The sequence below is a fragment of the Neomonachus schauinslandi genome, chromosome 14 (genome assembly GCF_002201575.2).
Source record: "Neomonachus schauinslandi chromosome 14, ASM220157v2, whole genome shotgun sequence".
In the NCBI taxonomy this organism is placed as follows: Eukaryota; Metazoa; Chordata; class Mammalia; order Carnivora; family Phocidae; genus Neomonachus; species Neomonachus schauinslandi.
The window spans coordinates 89449095-89462658 of record NC_058416.1 but is presented as its reverse complement, the minus strand read 5'-3'; the positions used below and the strand labels follow the sequence as shown (position 1 = coordinate 89462658).

The following is a 13564-nucleotide window of genomic DNA, read 5'->3' as shown; positions in this document are numbered from 1 at the left end:
CCCACGGCCCCGGAGACTGGCAGTCCCCCAGGGGCTGATTCAAGACACCGTGCTCCCCTCTGCCACGTACAGTTGACTTTGGATGAATGCGTTTTGCCATGTGTTACTACACAATTAGGCTGCTAAAAACCACAGTTGATTGACAATCTAACGTAGATTTTAATCTCTTCAGTCCGTGCTGGTATGCTCCACTCGAGTCAGAGAAACAACCCAAAGACCCTCCCACAGTTTTTATCTTGGTTCATCGCTCAGCTGTTAGTAGGTCTCGTGACAGATCTACCGCAGGAGGCTGCGTAGATTATTCCTGGGTATGGCCTCTCCCCCGCGGAGGGTACCGGACCTCCCCCGACGTGGGGGTGTCCCCGCATCCCCAGCGATGGAGGCGCTGGGTGCTGGGCCGGCTGGGCTCTGGGCGGCCGGCTGCGTCCCCTTGGAACGGCCCGGGCAGCGTCCCGCCCACTGGCTGTGGCCTCCGGGCTGGGGTGGCCAGGTGGCTGGGTGGCCGGGGTGGCCAGTCAAGGCAGCGCCCCGCCCCCTCCGGTTGTAAGACCCCAGCAAACATCAAGGCTGGAGGGATACAGAAAAGCATCCAACTTACTACTTCAAGGATGGATTAACTGAGACCGTTGCTAAGAATTCATCTAACGTATAGGAATATAGTGTACGTTTAACTTAGGAAAAATATACCATTTGATCCTCGGAAATAAACATTAAATACAAATCAAGTGGACCTGTAGCACACAGGAAGAAAATGTGGGGATGGGGGTGGGGGAGACCATGTGGGAGCACAGAAGATTCTCAAGTAAAGATTGAAAACCCTCAGGTTCACCCCAAGAGGCCCGGGAGCTCTGACCCCCGTCCTCCCTGCGCGCCCCCAGGGCTGACAGATCGAGGCCGTCCTCCCGAGGGGACACTGAACCAACCCAGAAACTGTCCCTCTGCAGGCCCTCGCTGTACGTTTTGCTCTTTATTAGAAATATAAAGAGATGATCACTTCTGTCTTTTTGCATTTTTTAACAAATAATTTTTGGTAGCTTGTCTGTGTTCTATTTTGACTGATAAAATCACCTTCCTAAGGTGGCCTCATGTGCAGGATGGCGTCCCCGTCAGCCACCCGCCCAGAATTTGCTCTGCTTTCGGAACTCTGCGGCCACCAGCTGCTAAAACCCCTCCCTGCAAGACACACACACACACACACACGCGCGTGTGGCCCCTCCCGGCTGCAGGACCTCAGTGGTCTGTGGCCCCCAGTGCGGCCCCCAGTGCCAGGCGCCCCCCGACGCCCGGGCCAGACCCACTCTGGAAACGAGCGCGGCGCCCCGCACCACAGGGGCCTACGCCTGGCCCTTGAATTTCTCCAGGTAGTTTCTGAGCTCCTCGGGGGCGCCCGCGGCCACGTCCTGGCACACCCACTTGATGTCCTCGCCGCCACCGCCCAGGATGGAGTTCACGGTGGGGCAGCCGTCGTCCGGCGGGATGGTGGTGAAGGTGGTGAACTTCACCTTCTTCCTTTTGGAGGTGGGCGAGTGCAGGGGCTCGAGCTTCGGGTCCCTGGCCGGCCCGGCCGCCGAGTCTGGCCGGTGCACCTGGCCTTGCACGTGCTGCTGGGCGCCACCGTTGACCAGCAGACGACTGCTCTCCTCGCTGCCGCCCGGCGCGTGGCCCAGGACGGTCGTGTGCTCGCCCCGCGGCGGCAACCCCTCCACCACGGGCTCTGGGAGCTCGGCTTCGTTGCCCAGCCACACCCAGTCGTGCGAGTGGGTCACGGAGGCCTGGCCTGCCAGCGACACCTGCTTGTGTCGGTACTTGAGGGCAAAGGTGGTGCAGTTGATGAGGAAGACGAGGATGGCCAAGCAGAAGACGCCCAGCAGGGCGTACATGCCGATCTCCAGGTCGCTCAGGCCGCGGGGCGTCTGCACCAGGTCGCTGGCCCCCAGCCCGCCCCCCGCCCGGGGCAGGTCCACCCGGGCCGGGAAGTTGGCGAAGTCCAGGGGGATGTTCTGCAGCTGGCCCTCCCCGGATGGCCTGCCCGCGTCCGGCCGGCTGCTCTTCACCACCCTGTTGTCCAGCAGCGGCCTGGCTGTGGTGCCGCCTCTCTGGAGGGCCCCTTCCTCAAGCTCCACGGAGGAGCCGCCGTGGACGGGCCCCTCGGGCTCCTGGCCCTTCTGCCGGCGGTCGCTGGCGTGGTTCTTGATCTCGCCCTCGTCGCTGTCCCCGCCGCCGCCGGGGCCGGAGTCAGCATCATTCTGGCCAAACTTGACCCTGACGCTGCCCACACCCACGGCCAGGACGCTCTTGCGTTTGGACTTCTGGCAGGCCTCCGCGATGGTCATGTCCACCCGGAGCAGGGGCCCCTGGCCCTCGCCTTCAGCCGTCACCACCGGCCACCTGGGAGAGCGGGCCTGGGGGATGGACACGACGGTCTCGTCCAGGGAGGTGGCGGTCAGGGTGAAGTCCCCGGTGTCGTAGATGTCCAGCGGCGTCACGGAGCCATCGCTGAGCAGGAGCCAAGTGCTGAGCACGGCTTCCTGCAGGGAGAGAGGCCGTTAGGAGGACACAGCGTGTGGGCTGTGACACACGCCCAGGGTCTGGGAGCTGGGACGCGGGCACCCTTGGTGCCAGGCTAGCCGTGCCTCCTGGGAACCCGCCATGGTCCTCAGTGTCGTCCGCGCACGGACTCACTCGACCCTCACAGCAACCCCCGAGGCAGATGCTGTGACCACTCTGCAGGCAAGGAGACCGGATCGCGGGAGAAGGGGGACCCCGCCCGAGCTCGCCCAGGCAGGTGTTGGAGCTGGGGTTTGCGCCCAGTGCTCCGGCCCGAGTCCAGACCACTGCGGCTGCCCTGTCTCCTGGCTGCCGGTGGCCCTGAGGTCACTACGCGGGCCCGGGGCTAAAGGAAACGATTTTGGAGTGTCTGGAATTCTCCCCTGTTGTCTAAGACCAGGATTTAGTGAGGTGTATTAGAGGCCCATGCCAGACACTGAGGGGCCTCGGAGAGGGCTGCCGGAGCCAGGGAGGGAGAAGGGGCACCTGCGGGTGTTGGCCACGGCGAGCTGGCCGCTCGGTCTGCGCAGGTCTGAGTGTGCTTGCTGTGTGTGTGGTGCGCAGTCGGGGAGCTCTGGCCGGAGAGGAGGGAAGGTGATGGGAGGCCCGGGGGTGGGGGGCACTGGCCATGTCAGGGGCCCAGGCTAACCTCCGCAGGACAGTCTGCTGGGGGTGATGGGCGAGAAGCAAGGAGCAGAGTGGGGAAGGGAACGGGCAACGTTTGCAAGACCGGGAAGAGCTAATGGAGCCCCAGGGGTCTGTTCAGGATCCAGGGTCTCCTCTGGTCCTGGCTTCTGGGCATGACAACGAAGGGCGGAGAATTCGACCCAAGTTTTGAAATAAATACATGGACCTGCTATTTCTCCTGGTCCATTTTTTAAAAACAATCCTGGGCCTCCGTTTTCCCTGAATGAAAGTGAGAGTGTGAAGACCTCAACCACAGGGTCTGGGATGGACACCTTTGTGACGTGACTACTGTCTATCCCTCCTTTCTGGCAGGGACTAGAACACCAGCTTTGGAGAACCCGGTCTTCCCCACTCAGGATGTGTGCATGCGATGCGGTGGGGCTGGACCGGACCCTCCAGGTCTGGAGCTGGGCATGTGACCGAGGTCTGGCCCATCACAACATTCCACCACCCCGTCCACAGTGATTGGCCCGGGAAGGGGCTCGGGATGGAAACCAGCCAATGGGAGGGGATCCCTGGGCTTTGGCTGGAGCCACAGAGGAGAAGCTTGCATTCCCGGGGGCTGCTGAGTTGGGGTGCGAGCCTGCAACTTAGAGGGGGTCTGCTGGAACAGAGGGTCAGCAAAGGGGAAGGAAGAGTTAAGAAATGGAGAGAGAGGGAGACCATCTTAAGAACATGTTCCAACAACAAAGAAGACTGGCTGAGGGTCAACCACTTAAAAACCAGGTAAAAATACACCACAAAAAGGCGATGCAAATTCCTGGGACTCAGAAACGACGAGGGAACGCGTTACCAGAGGGGTGCTTACAGATAGCTCTTACTGAGGGGGCTTGGGCGCAGGTGTTGGAGCTGCTCAGAAGGCTTGCCAGCCAGTGGTGGGGATGCTCATGCACCCAGGGACTGTCAGATGGGGACGCATAAAGCCAGGACTGCCAGGAGGGGGGATGAGAAAATCCTACCCACTGGGCCAGAAGCAGCAACGATGCTCATTTGTGCTCTGAGCACAGCCGGGAAAATGTGTCCCCTGGAAATCCAAACCCCACCGCGTCCCCACAGCTGGGTGTGGGGTCTGCATTTCCGTGACCTGGATGGGTGCATGGCCTCCAGCAGAGAGGGGCCCATGCAAATGCGGGCTGCAAAGAATCCCTATCAGGAGCAAAATGAAGCAGCTACAGCTCAAGAGGTACTATGATAAAACAATTACACTCCCAGAGAGGGAGGGCTTTACCATGAGAGGAAGTCATAAACAATCACATCGATCAGCAGACCAAGGATTTTGGATAATAGAACAACTGGAAAAGATGATAAAATAAGATAAACCAGCAGCAACAACAAAATAACCCATGAAATAAAACAGTTCATGGGACATGGACAGAGAGGACGGCTGAGAGGGAAAAGAACAGGATGGTGTGGAAAGAACCACCTAGAACTTCTAGAAACAAAAAAGTGGTCCAGTGGAAATTAATTACCCAAGGGCTGGCTTGCAAAGCAGAGTAGACACATCTGGGGAGAGAGTCAGTGTCCTGGCAGACAGAGTCAGGGAATTGACCCAAAAACACCAACACAGGATGAAACATATGAAAGACAACTTGAAAGAAACGAGGGACAGGATGAGAAGGACCAAGAGTTTTCGGTGACAAGTTCCAGAAGGGAGCCAAAGGGGGAAGTCAGTATTCAAAGAAATAGTGGCTGGACATTTTCCAGGACTGAGAAGAATTGTGGATAAGAAGCGTGAAGCTCTCTGGGGCCACTGAGCAGCTGGGTCTAGCTTGACCTCAAGGTACCAATCCCGGGCATGAACTGATCAATGCCGATGTCCGCTCCGGCCAGCCTGGGTTGGGTCTCTCTCACTCGTAACCGAAAGCCCAGACCAATGCCGGTGCCGGTGGCCTGAGAGGGGCGAGTGAGACTGTGCATGGAATCTGGGAGGGCATGGCGCTCCCTGGTAGCACCTGCCCACTCCCCTGTGGCCCCTGCCCGCTCAGCTTTCAAGGGTCAGCTCTGCAGGACGGTTTTGCCCGATGGCATTCTCTGGCCTCTGGAACCCATGCGGTCATACCTGTAGCCAGAAGTGCCAAGGAATCGACACCCTGCAAAAGGCAGCCCTCAACCAGCCCCCTTGCCCCTGGTCAACACTGGCTGGCGGTTTCCCCGGCAGACACAGTCTCCGGGAGCCACAGAGGTGGCCGAGCGGGGGACACACTCTACCGACTGTCCTCCACCCGTGGGAGTACTTCCCGACTCCCTTCTGGGGGCTCCCTTCACCACTCGAATTAAGGATTTGAACTTGAATCCTACTGCCAGGCTCAGCTTCTGGGGGAATCAAGGTGAGACAGGCCATATGGCTCAGTAATTTTGCTTCCCACCCGTGTCCCCTCTGTCCATATCCATCGACAAGACCCCCTTCTAATGCCCAGATCGGATACACGAATGCCCGGGGATTCCTCACTTCATCCCTCTGTCCTGGCTCTCCTGAAACCGAAGAGGCACAGGGCAGGGATATGCTACTGCCCTCGAGTTTATGGGTGTAGAAGTCTTCCAGCTCTGGTATCTCAGAGTTGAAATACTGAGAACAAGGGGCTAGCCTTGCGCAAGCCGAGGGCTGGCATGAAAACACAGTTCACATGGTCTGCGAGTTCATCTTGGCTGACTTTCCATCCCGAGTTAATTTTTCCTCACAAACTCTAGACGGAGAAAGAACTTCACATAGAACAAGCCCCCTGAATGGCAGACGATCCTAATTAAGCCCTCCGAACACCACGGGCCTGTGGAAATCCATCTCCATCAACGCTGCCGTGTGATTGAGAGTCAGTCCCTCCATTAGCTCGTTACAGCGAGGCTGGAATTCAGGGCTTTCTCGGCAGAAGCCAACGCATTTCCCCAAAGATGAGAAATTCTGAATGACTTAAAATAACACACGCCCAGGAATGATTTAGAGCGCCGTCCTCACAAGAGTCATGTCTGCAAATTGAATGAACTACATCCAGAAATCCCCCCCGAGGCCGTGCTGGGACCTCCAATTACCATGAGCCGATGAAGACAGATGGGAGACACTGCCGGGGCCTGGGGGGCCCTGCCCCACGCCCGCGAGGCTGCCATGCCAATCATCACCTAATGAATTACCCCTGCTCAGCAAAGAGCTGCCTGCTCCCTGCTTTGTCCCCCCACTCTTCTCCGCTCCCCTTACTTTGCTCTTTAGGAAGCAGAAAACACCACGCCCCCAGGAGAGATGACAGGGAAGCCAGCAATGGGGGCCCGACGTGGATGGGAACGTGTTCCAGATCCCTCCTGCTGACCCTCCGGAGCAAAGTCTGCGTGCAGCCGCACGATTTCTAGAATGACCCTCATCTTCGGAACCTGGGCTATAAGGAGATGCCGCTCCCACGATTATGCTCTGTTATGCGGCACAGTTGACCTGCAGTTAGGGTCATCTGCCTGGATGGTCTGGGTGAGCCAGAGGCGAGGTTAGAGATGTAAAGCATCCATGCTTTACATGGATGTAAAGACGTAAAGGCCTCCATGCACGTTGCTGGTTTTGAAGATAATGTGGGTGCGGGAAGTGAGAAGGAATACGGGTGGCCTTAGGGAGCTCAGCGAGGCCCCCGGGGGACCGTCAGCAAAGAAACGGACACCTGTCACAGAACTGCAGAGACATGGGTGAGCAGGGAGGCCGATTGGTCCCCAGAATGCTGGCTTTGCTCTCAGCCAACCCTGAGCCTGGAACCCAGCTGAGCCACAGAGCTGAGCTTATAAGTGGGTGTTGTTTAAGCCACTAAGTTTGTCACCCCCGGTCATCAGAGCCCAGGACTGGGAAGACGCTGTCTTGTGAATTTTCACACCCCGGTCACTGTGCTCTGGAACGTGGTTCAGCTTCTCTGACCCGGTCCTCCCTCCCCCTGCCCCTCTTGCTGAGTCCGGCACAGCGACTGCCCTGCCCCTCTCCACCTCTGGCCTCTAGGCCCCTACCTGTTTGGGGGTCCGCAGCAGCTCCTCAGCTGTGGCCACAGCGGTGATGGCCTTGCTGTTCTCTGTGCTGGGGTGGAGGGTGACCGACAGCCCAGCCACGAGCTGGATGGCCAAGTCCGTCACTGATACTTTCTCATCTAACACGGTTACCGTCTTCTCTGCCAGGATGGAGTCAGACAGCGGGGACAGCACCTGTGGGGTTGGCAGGACAGAATATTCCCAGATGTGGGAATCTCCCCAGCAATACTTCCGCCTTGCCCTGGGCCTGGGTCCAGAACACAGGGCGAAGGAGTCACACACCTTCTTCAGGATAGATGCACCAGCCCCCCACGATGCCTCTTTGCAAGAATCAGATAAAGCCACCCTTCCCCAAGACACTTTAGTTCTGTCTGTTGCAAAATTGCAATAAATGTCAAAATCCATTCTATTTTTAGAAGGAAACGACCCTCCCATGTTGGATGAGGCATTCTTCTACACTGCACAACCTGATTCACTGCACATGGCCATCCTGACTGGGCTCATGAAAAGTCACACACGAGTTGACTTTGTGCAACCTGAATCACATTCTAAATGAACTATGGAACTAACTGGTGAGAACTGAATTATAAACAGTCTACTCCCTCCACCAGACCCCCAGCACAGTGTATCCTCTGCTGAAACATTACTTTTGGCTGCCTCTCATAAAACAAATGTCGCCTTTGAGATCTCCAGGTGAAATGATGGAAACGTTCCCATCGTTCCCACATACAGTTGTGGTCTCAGGATCCAGAATGACAGCCCCAGTAGGTGCAGTCAGTGGGGCAGAACTTGAGGGGTTTTGGAAAAGGCCCACCACTCCCTCCCTTCTGATCTGAGATCCCACCATACTATGCATTTCCTTGAACAGGGTAATAGGGTAATAGGACTTTGAAGAGCGTTTGTTGAATGAATCCACAGCAGAAGGACTAGATGCTTTAAGGGAAGAAGGGAGGCACCTTCCCCGGGTCCCGGGCAGGTGCAGCAGGGAGGGAAGGAGGCGGCGGCTTCTGAGACGTGTAGGAGGTGTATGTGCGGGCAGTGGGACGAAGTGTGGGGAGTCAGAGGCAGGACAGGGAGTGCTGGCAGGTGTCGGGGGCGGAGGATGCAGGAGTCGAGAGAGGGAACATGCGGGTGCTAAGGCTGTGTGGCCACCACCTTCTCAATTCTGTTTGTAAGAAGACTGGGACTCACAGAGCTGGTCCAGGCTCACCTTCCGGTGTCCCGAGGATGCCACCCCGGGGGCCAGGAATTGGGCACAATGCCCCACCCTTCCCGCGAGCCTCCCCCAGTGCCCGGCATGGTGTCCGGTGCCGAGCATGCAGAGATCCCGGGCTCTGGCTCCCTACCTGGATGGTGGTCATCCCGACCTCCCGCCCGACCAGGACCCTGCTGTCCTGGAGGGTGGCCACGTGAGGTTCCTCCAGCTTCATGAAGTCTGCAACCAGGTGGGTGATGTCGACCTGCCAGTCAGGACCGAGCAGGTGGCTCAGCTGGCCCCACGGGCCGGCGCCCTCGGCCACGAACTGGGTGAGGACGCGCACAGTGGCGTGCTGATACTGCAGGGAGCAGCCACGGCCCCGCCGCTCCTCCTCGTCTTCATCCTCGCTCTCTCGCGTGGGCCTTGGGGGTACGAGAAGAAGCTCTCAGGTCCCAGGGATGGATTCAAAGACACGCCGGGGTCACCAGCCAGCCAGGCGGGTGCCTGCCTCCAAGGGACAGCATCCTGGGCGGGAACCTTGGGACCCCACAGGAGCCCCGGGTTCATCACGGGCAGCACGGAGGGTCGGACATCTCTTTCTTGGAGACATTCATTGACAAAAGACTTAAGAGCCAACATTGACGAAGTCTACACTGTCCAATGAGTAACTGGCTAATAGCCACGTGTGCCTATTTATAATTTCATTTAAATGCGTAAGAACTAAATCAATGAAAAGTTTAAATTTCCTAGTCACCCAAGCTATATTGCAAGCACTCCACAACCACACATGCTAGTGGTTGCCGTAGTGGACGTGGTTCTAGAACATTCCACCACTGCGGCAAGGTCTACTGAGCAGAGCTGTACTATGCTCTTGAGATGCGCCCTTCTAGGCTCCCCATGTATGGACTCTTCATCTCATAACACTATGAGGCAAAACTCGCTGTTCTTATGTTCTGGGGGTTGGGGGGCGGAGGTTAGGAACCGTAGGCAGCTCACAGAGCTAGGAAGTGGCTGCAAGTCTCAGGTCTGCCGTCCCCAGGGACACAGAGCAGACTCGTTCTCTCGGTCCCTCATGACCCCCTCATGGTCTGAAGGATTGCCCGGATTCACGGCTGCCCCCTGGCCCCCGGCAGTCCAGGCAGTTTCTTTCAAGGTCTCCTTGGAGAGAGGGATGCAGTGTCTTCCAGGGGCACAGGGGCTCTTCCTGAGTGCACGCTGGCTTGACCCTTAAAATGAAGAGCTCATGTCTGGGAGACTCTGGCAAACAGCCCCGAGGGTTCAGGACAGAAGATCCCAGGCAGGAGACCAGGAACGTGACAACTCATTTTGCTGACCAGGGGGCCACAGAGCTGAGGAAACAAGACCTCAGCTCCTACATGTGACAATCCAGAGTCACACAGAACAAATTAGAGCCTTGTTTTTTTGTTTAAGAGCAAACAGCAACACCATGATCCAGTATAAATGCAAGTTGATTTTATGCAGTGATTTGAAACGCACAGAGCTGATCAAGCTCACGGATGTTCATAAAACACAGAAAAAGAAATCACTGTTTCACTTCGAGAAAAGAACCCCAAACTCAAATTCCCCTGGGGGCTGAGGGGCTAGAAAAATGTATCACTTCTGTCGCTTCACTCTGGGGAAGCCCTTTCAGGACTGTCTACGAGAAGCCCAAGTGCAGAGCACACGCGGTCTGGGGTTGATGAGGATACTGCTGCGCTTTAGCCTCCTGCCTGGCTGGTTATCCCAGGCCTTGGTTAGGCTGGAGAGAATGTAATCACACGATCGTACCAGCATCTACCATGTGCCGGGCCCTGTCCTGGCTCCAGCAGTGTGGTCAGTAAACAAAACCATTGTTATCATGGCTCTGGTGTGTCTTCCCATCCCCGGCTCACCTCTTACTGGCCACAATGGGGACCCTCCAGCCTTTGATCTGGCTCAGTTCTGTATCAGAGACCTCAATCTGCAGGGGCAGTCGGGGCACCCACACGGTGATGTGCAGGGAGGCACTCAGGTGCTGGTAGGTGAAGTTCACCACCGCATTCACCTTGCCCTTCATCTCTTTGCCATTGACAAAGACATAGTCACAGCGGTCAGACACCTGCAAGGACAGAAAAGGGGATGGAGAGGTCACCGGGCCCTGCAAACCACTCTTCTTCCATTTGTCTTTTTCTCTAGCCAAGCACACATGCTTAATTTTGGGTCCCCCAGATGCAGAGCCTGAGACAAGTATTCTGTGCACCTGGTCTACTTGGGAGATGGCCCCAGGGAGCAGGGGCTGCAGAACAGAGTGAGAGAGACAGAGAAAGAGGATAAGTCAGTAAAAAGCTACATCTTTACTTTTTTTTTTTTTTTGCTGTGGATCAGTTTCTCTGGAACCTCATGAAAGCCTACAAAATTGTCCCCCTGAAGGATAAGAGACAGGAATATTATCTACCAGCTCCCATCTCTCACCGCCCCTGTGTGTTAACCCCCTGGCACTCCCAGGCTGACACACTAGCCCATGGCATCTGAGAGGACCCTGGGATAGAAAACAGTAGTAGTCTGAGGTGGAATGTGGTCCAATCACAAAGTGAGCTGCAGCCGAGCCTGAACTCTCAGTGGCCACCAGAGGTGTCTGCTCCCCAGGCTGATGTCTTTTCACAAAATGAAACACACCCAAGGCAAATTTCCAGGATCTGAAGGGCTTGTGCTACCTTCTTCCTCTGCAGCCTGACTCACTGATCTCTGATTACACACATCCTGACAGTCTGAGACACCCAGGCCTCTGCACATGAGGCTCCCTTTGCCTAAGAACATCCTTTCTTCCTTACTGGCCTGGCCAGGCACCTCCCCAACCCCCTGGGATCATTTATATATTTGTATTAGAACTGCTTAGCCTGTGAATAGATGCATCGCATTAGTGACTACCAACCTATGTCCCCTCCCCCATATGCCTCCCTTTGCTTTTCCCGTTCCTACCACATCATTACCTCAGAAAGGGCTGAGACAGAGCACAAAGCAAGATAAACACATAGAAAATAAAATAAAAGTCTGCAAGCATTAAGATTTTGTGCTCCAAAGACTAAACCCTTAGGGAGATGAATCTGTACACAGTCCTGTGGACATTCTCACGTGGCAAACAAACAGCAGGAAGATGCCTGTGTCCCCTGGGAGTGGGCTGGAAGGGGCACCACGGACAGCGGTTGGACCGTATCCAAGGTAACTCCGACTGGTAACAGATGCCTCTAGGGACTGTAAGCAGAACATTTGGAGACTGGAAGCCCCCCTCTCCCAAGGCCTTGGCAATAGTTACGTGTTTTGAAAATCAGACTGGGATTATGTTCTGTAGCCTTAATGAATTGAAAATTGAGAATAGAAATCAACTCGTGTTTTCAAGAAATGACATGACTGTCTTACATATTCAAGTTGGTACAATGTGATTTATACTGGCCCCATGTGTCCAGATCAACCATCAAACTATGAAATCCTTGAAGAAAGAAGTACATCTTTTTAAATCTTTGATCTCTTGGTTCCATACAGGAGATGCTCATGAAGCAGGAGCTTAGCAGAGTGGATACTGAATGGACAGAAGAATGAATGTATGTATGCATAGATGGGTGGGTGGATGGATGAATGGATGAATGTATGGATGGATGAGTGGATGAGTGGATGGGTGGATGGATGGATGGATGAATGGATGGGTGGGTGGGTGGATGGATGGATGGGTGGATGGATAGGTGAATGTACGTATGAGTGGATGGGTGGGTTGATGGAGGAGTGGACAGGTGGATAGATGAAAGAACAGAACCCATTCTTCATGGGGATGCCTGCTTCAGGACAACCAAACAAGGATCTTGGGTGAGGGGAGATGTGGTTAGAAACTGAGATATGATGGAGCCAAGAGCAGTGGAAATGCAAGACATTTACTTGAAAGCTTCCAGAAAGTTCTCAAGCAGTATTTACTAACTTTTTGGGGCCACTGACTCCTTTGAGAACACATGTCAAGCTAATTCTTGATATGGAAATGCATATACATACAGTTTTGCATAACATTTTGGAGTTAATGAAGTCAAACGTGGACTCCTCAAATAGCACTTACCATACTAAGCTATAATTGCCAATTTGCTTATCTGTCTCTTGCCAGGACTATGTACTCTAGAAGGAGCAGTGTCTCCTTCTGGGAGTCTGTGGACCCAGTTAAATCACATCGATGTTGAGCAATGAACTCATATGATCACCCTCTCCTTCCCCAGTGTCTGGGAACTATAGATGGCTACTCTGGGTCTAATTTTTATCTCCAACTCTTGCTTCTGCTTAAAAGGGCAGCTGGTGAGGGCTGGGCTGAGAGAATTTCCTCCATCTGCTGGGGACAGTGGCAGGAGCAGCTGGGAGGGGAACACATGGATGGATCTTCTCACTCATGGTCAAGAGTGGTTTAAAAATGTTTACCTACTGATTAAGGGTGGAAACCAATTTTAGTCGCTGTCCCAGACTTGCTATTAGCATGTAAACACTGTCCTGAATCTGGGTAGGCATTAGCATAATAGCCGAGCAAGAGTTATATCAGTAATCACTTCTTTAATCAATGTTGTAATTTACAGACCATTGACTTTGCTCACTTATTACCTTCCTGAGCTCTGGTGGGAGGGAACCTGGCTGCTCCAGAATATATAAATAATTGAGGAACGCCAAGGGTATGAAGTTGTGGTGCATGATAGAGCCGTTGTCACTGCTATTCCTGAAGGTGTCATAAATGTCTGGGGAAGCCTTGGGATGCATTAATCATCTCCTAAGTGGCTACAAGTGAGAACCACAATATCACAAAATGAGCTGGCTTATCTGCAAAATAGGAACCAAAAACCCCACAGGAATCTATTTAGTCCCTTGGCTTCGTTTCTGGGACTCTTTTTCATCTTTCATGATGGGTGGGCCACCGGCTGAGAAAGCTGTCCACTGGCCTCTGCCCACTTGGACATTTAAATTATCCAGTCCAAATGCATGGTGGCCACTGACCCAGCCACTGATGTCTGCTCTTAGGACCTGGAGGGGCCAGGGTGGGTCTGCTTCAGCAACACGTGGTCAGTTGACATCTTCTGTTGTCATTTGGACCCTTGGCAGCTTCTTGATGACATCGCTTGCCTCCTTCCCACGGGGAACCGCTTGGGGACC

The 13564-nt window shown here is 54.8% G+C and overlaps 1 protein-coding gene across 1 annotated transcript in view; it reads right to left on the bottom strand.

Moving 5' to 3' along the window:
• Positions 1–1334: 1334 nt before the first annotated feature.
• Positions 1335–13564, bottom strand: part of TMEM132C (transmembrane protein 132C) — a 205448-nt gene continuing 193218 nt past the window's right edge. The window contains exons 6-9 of the mRNA XM_021698576.1: positions 10309–10514; positions 8565–8838; positions 7201–7392; positions 1335–2528 (exon numbers count right to left, since the gene is read on the bottom strand). Of these exons, the coding sequence (XP_021554251.1) occupies positions 1335–2528; positions 7201–7392; positions 8565–8838; positions 10309–10514 (1866 nt within the window). The remainder of the gene's footprint in view (positions 2529–7200; positions 7393–8564; positions 8839–10308; positions 10515–13564) is intronic.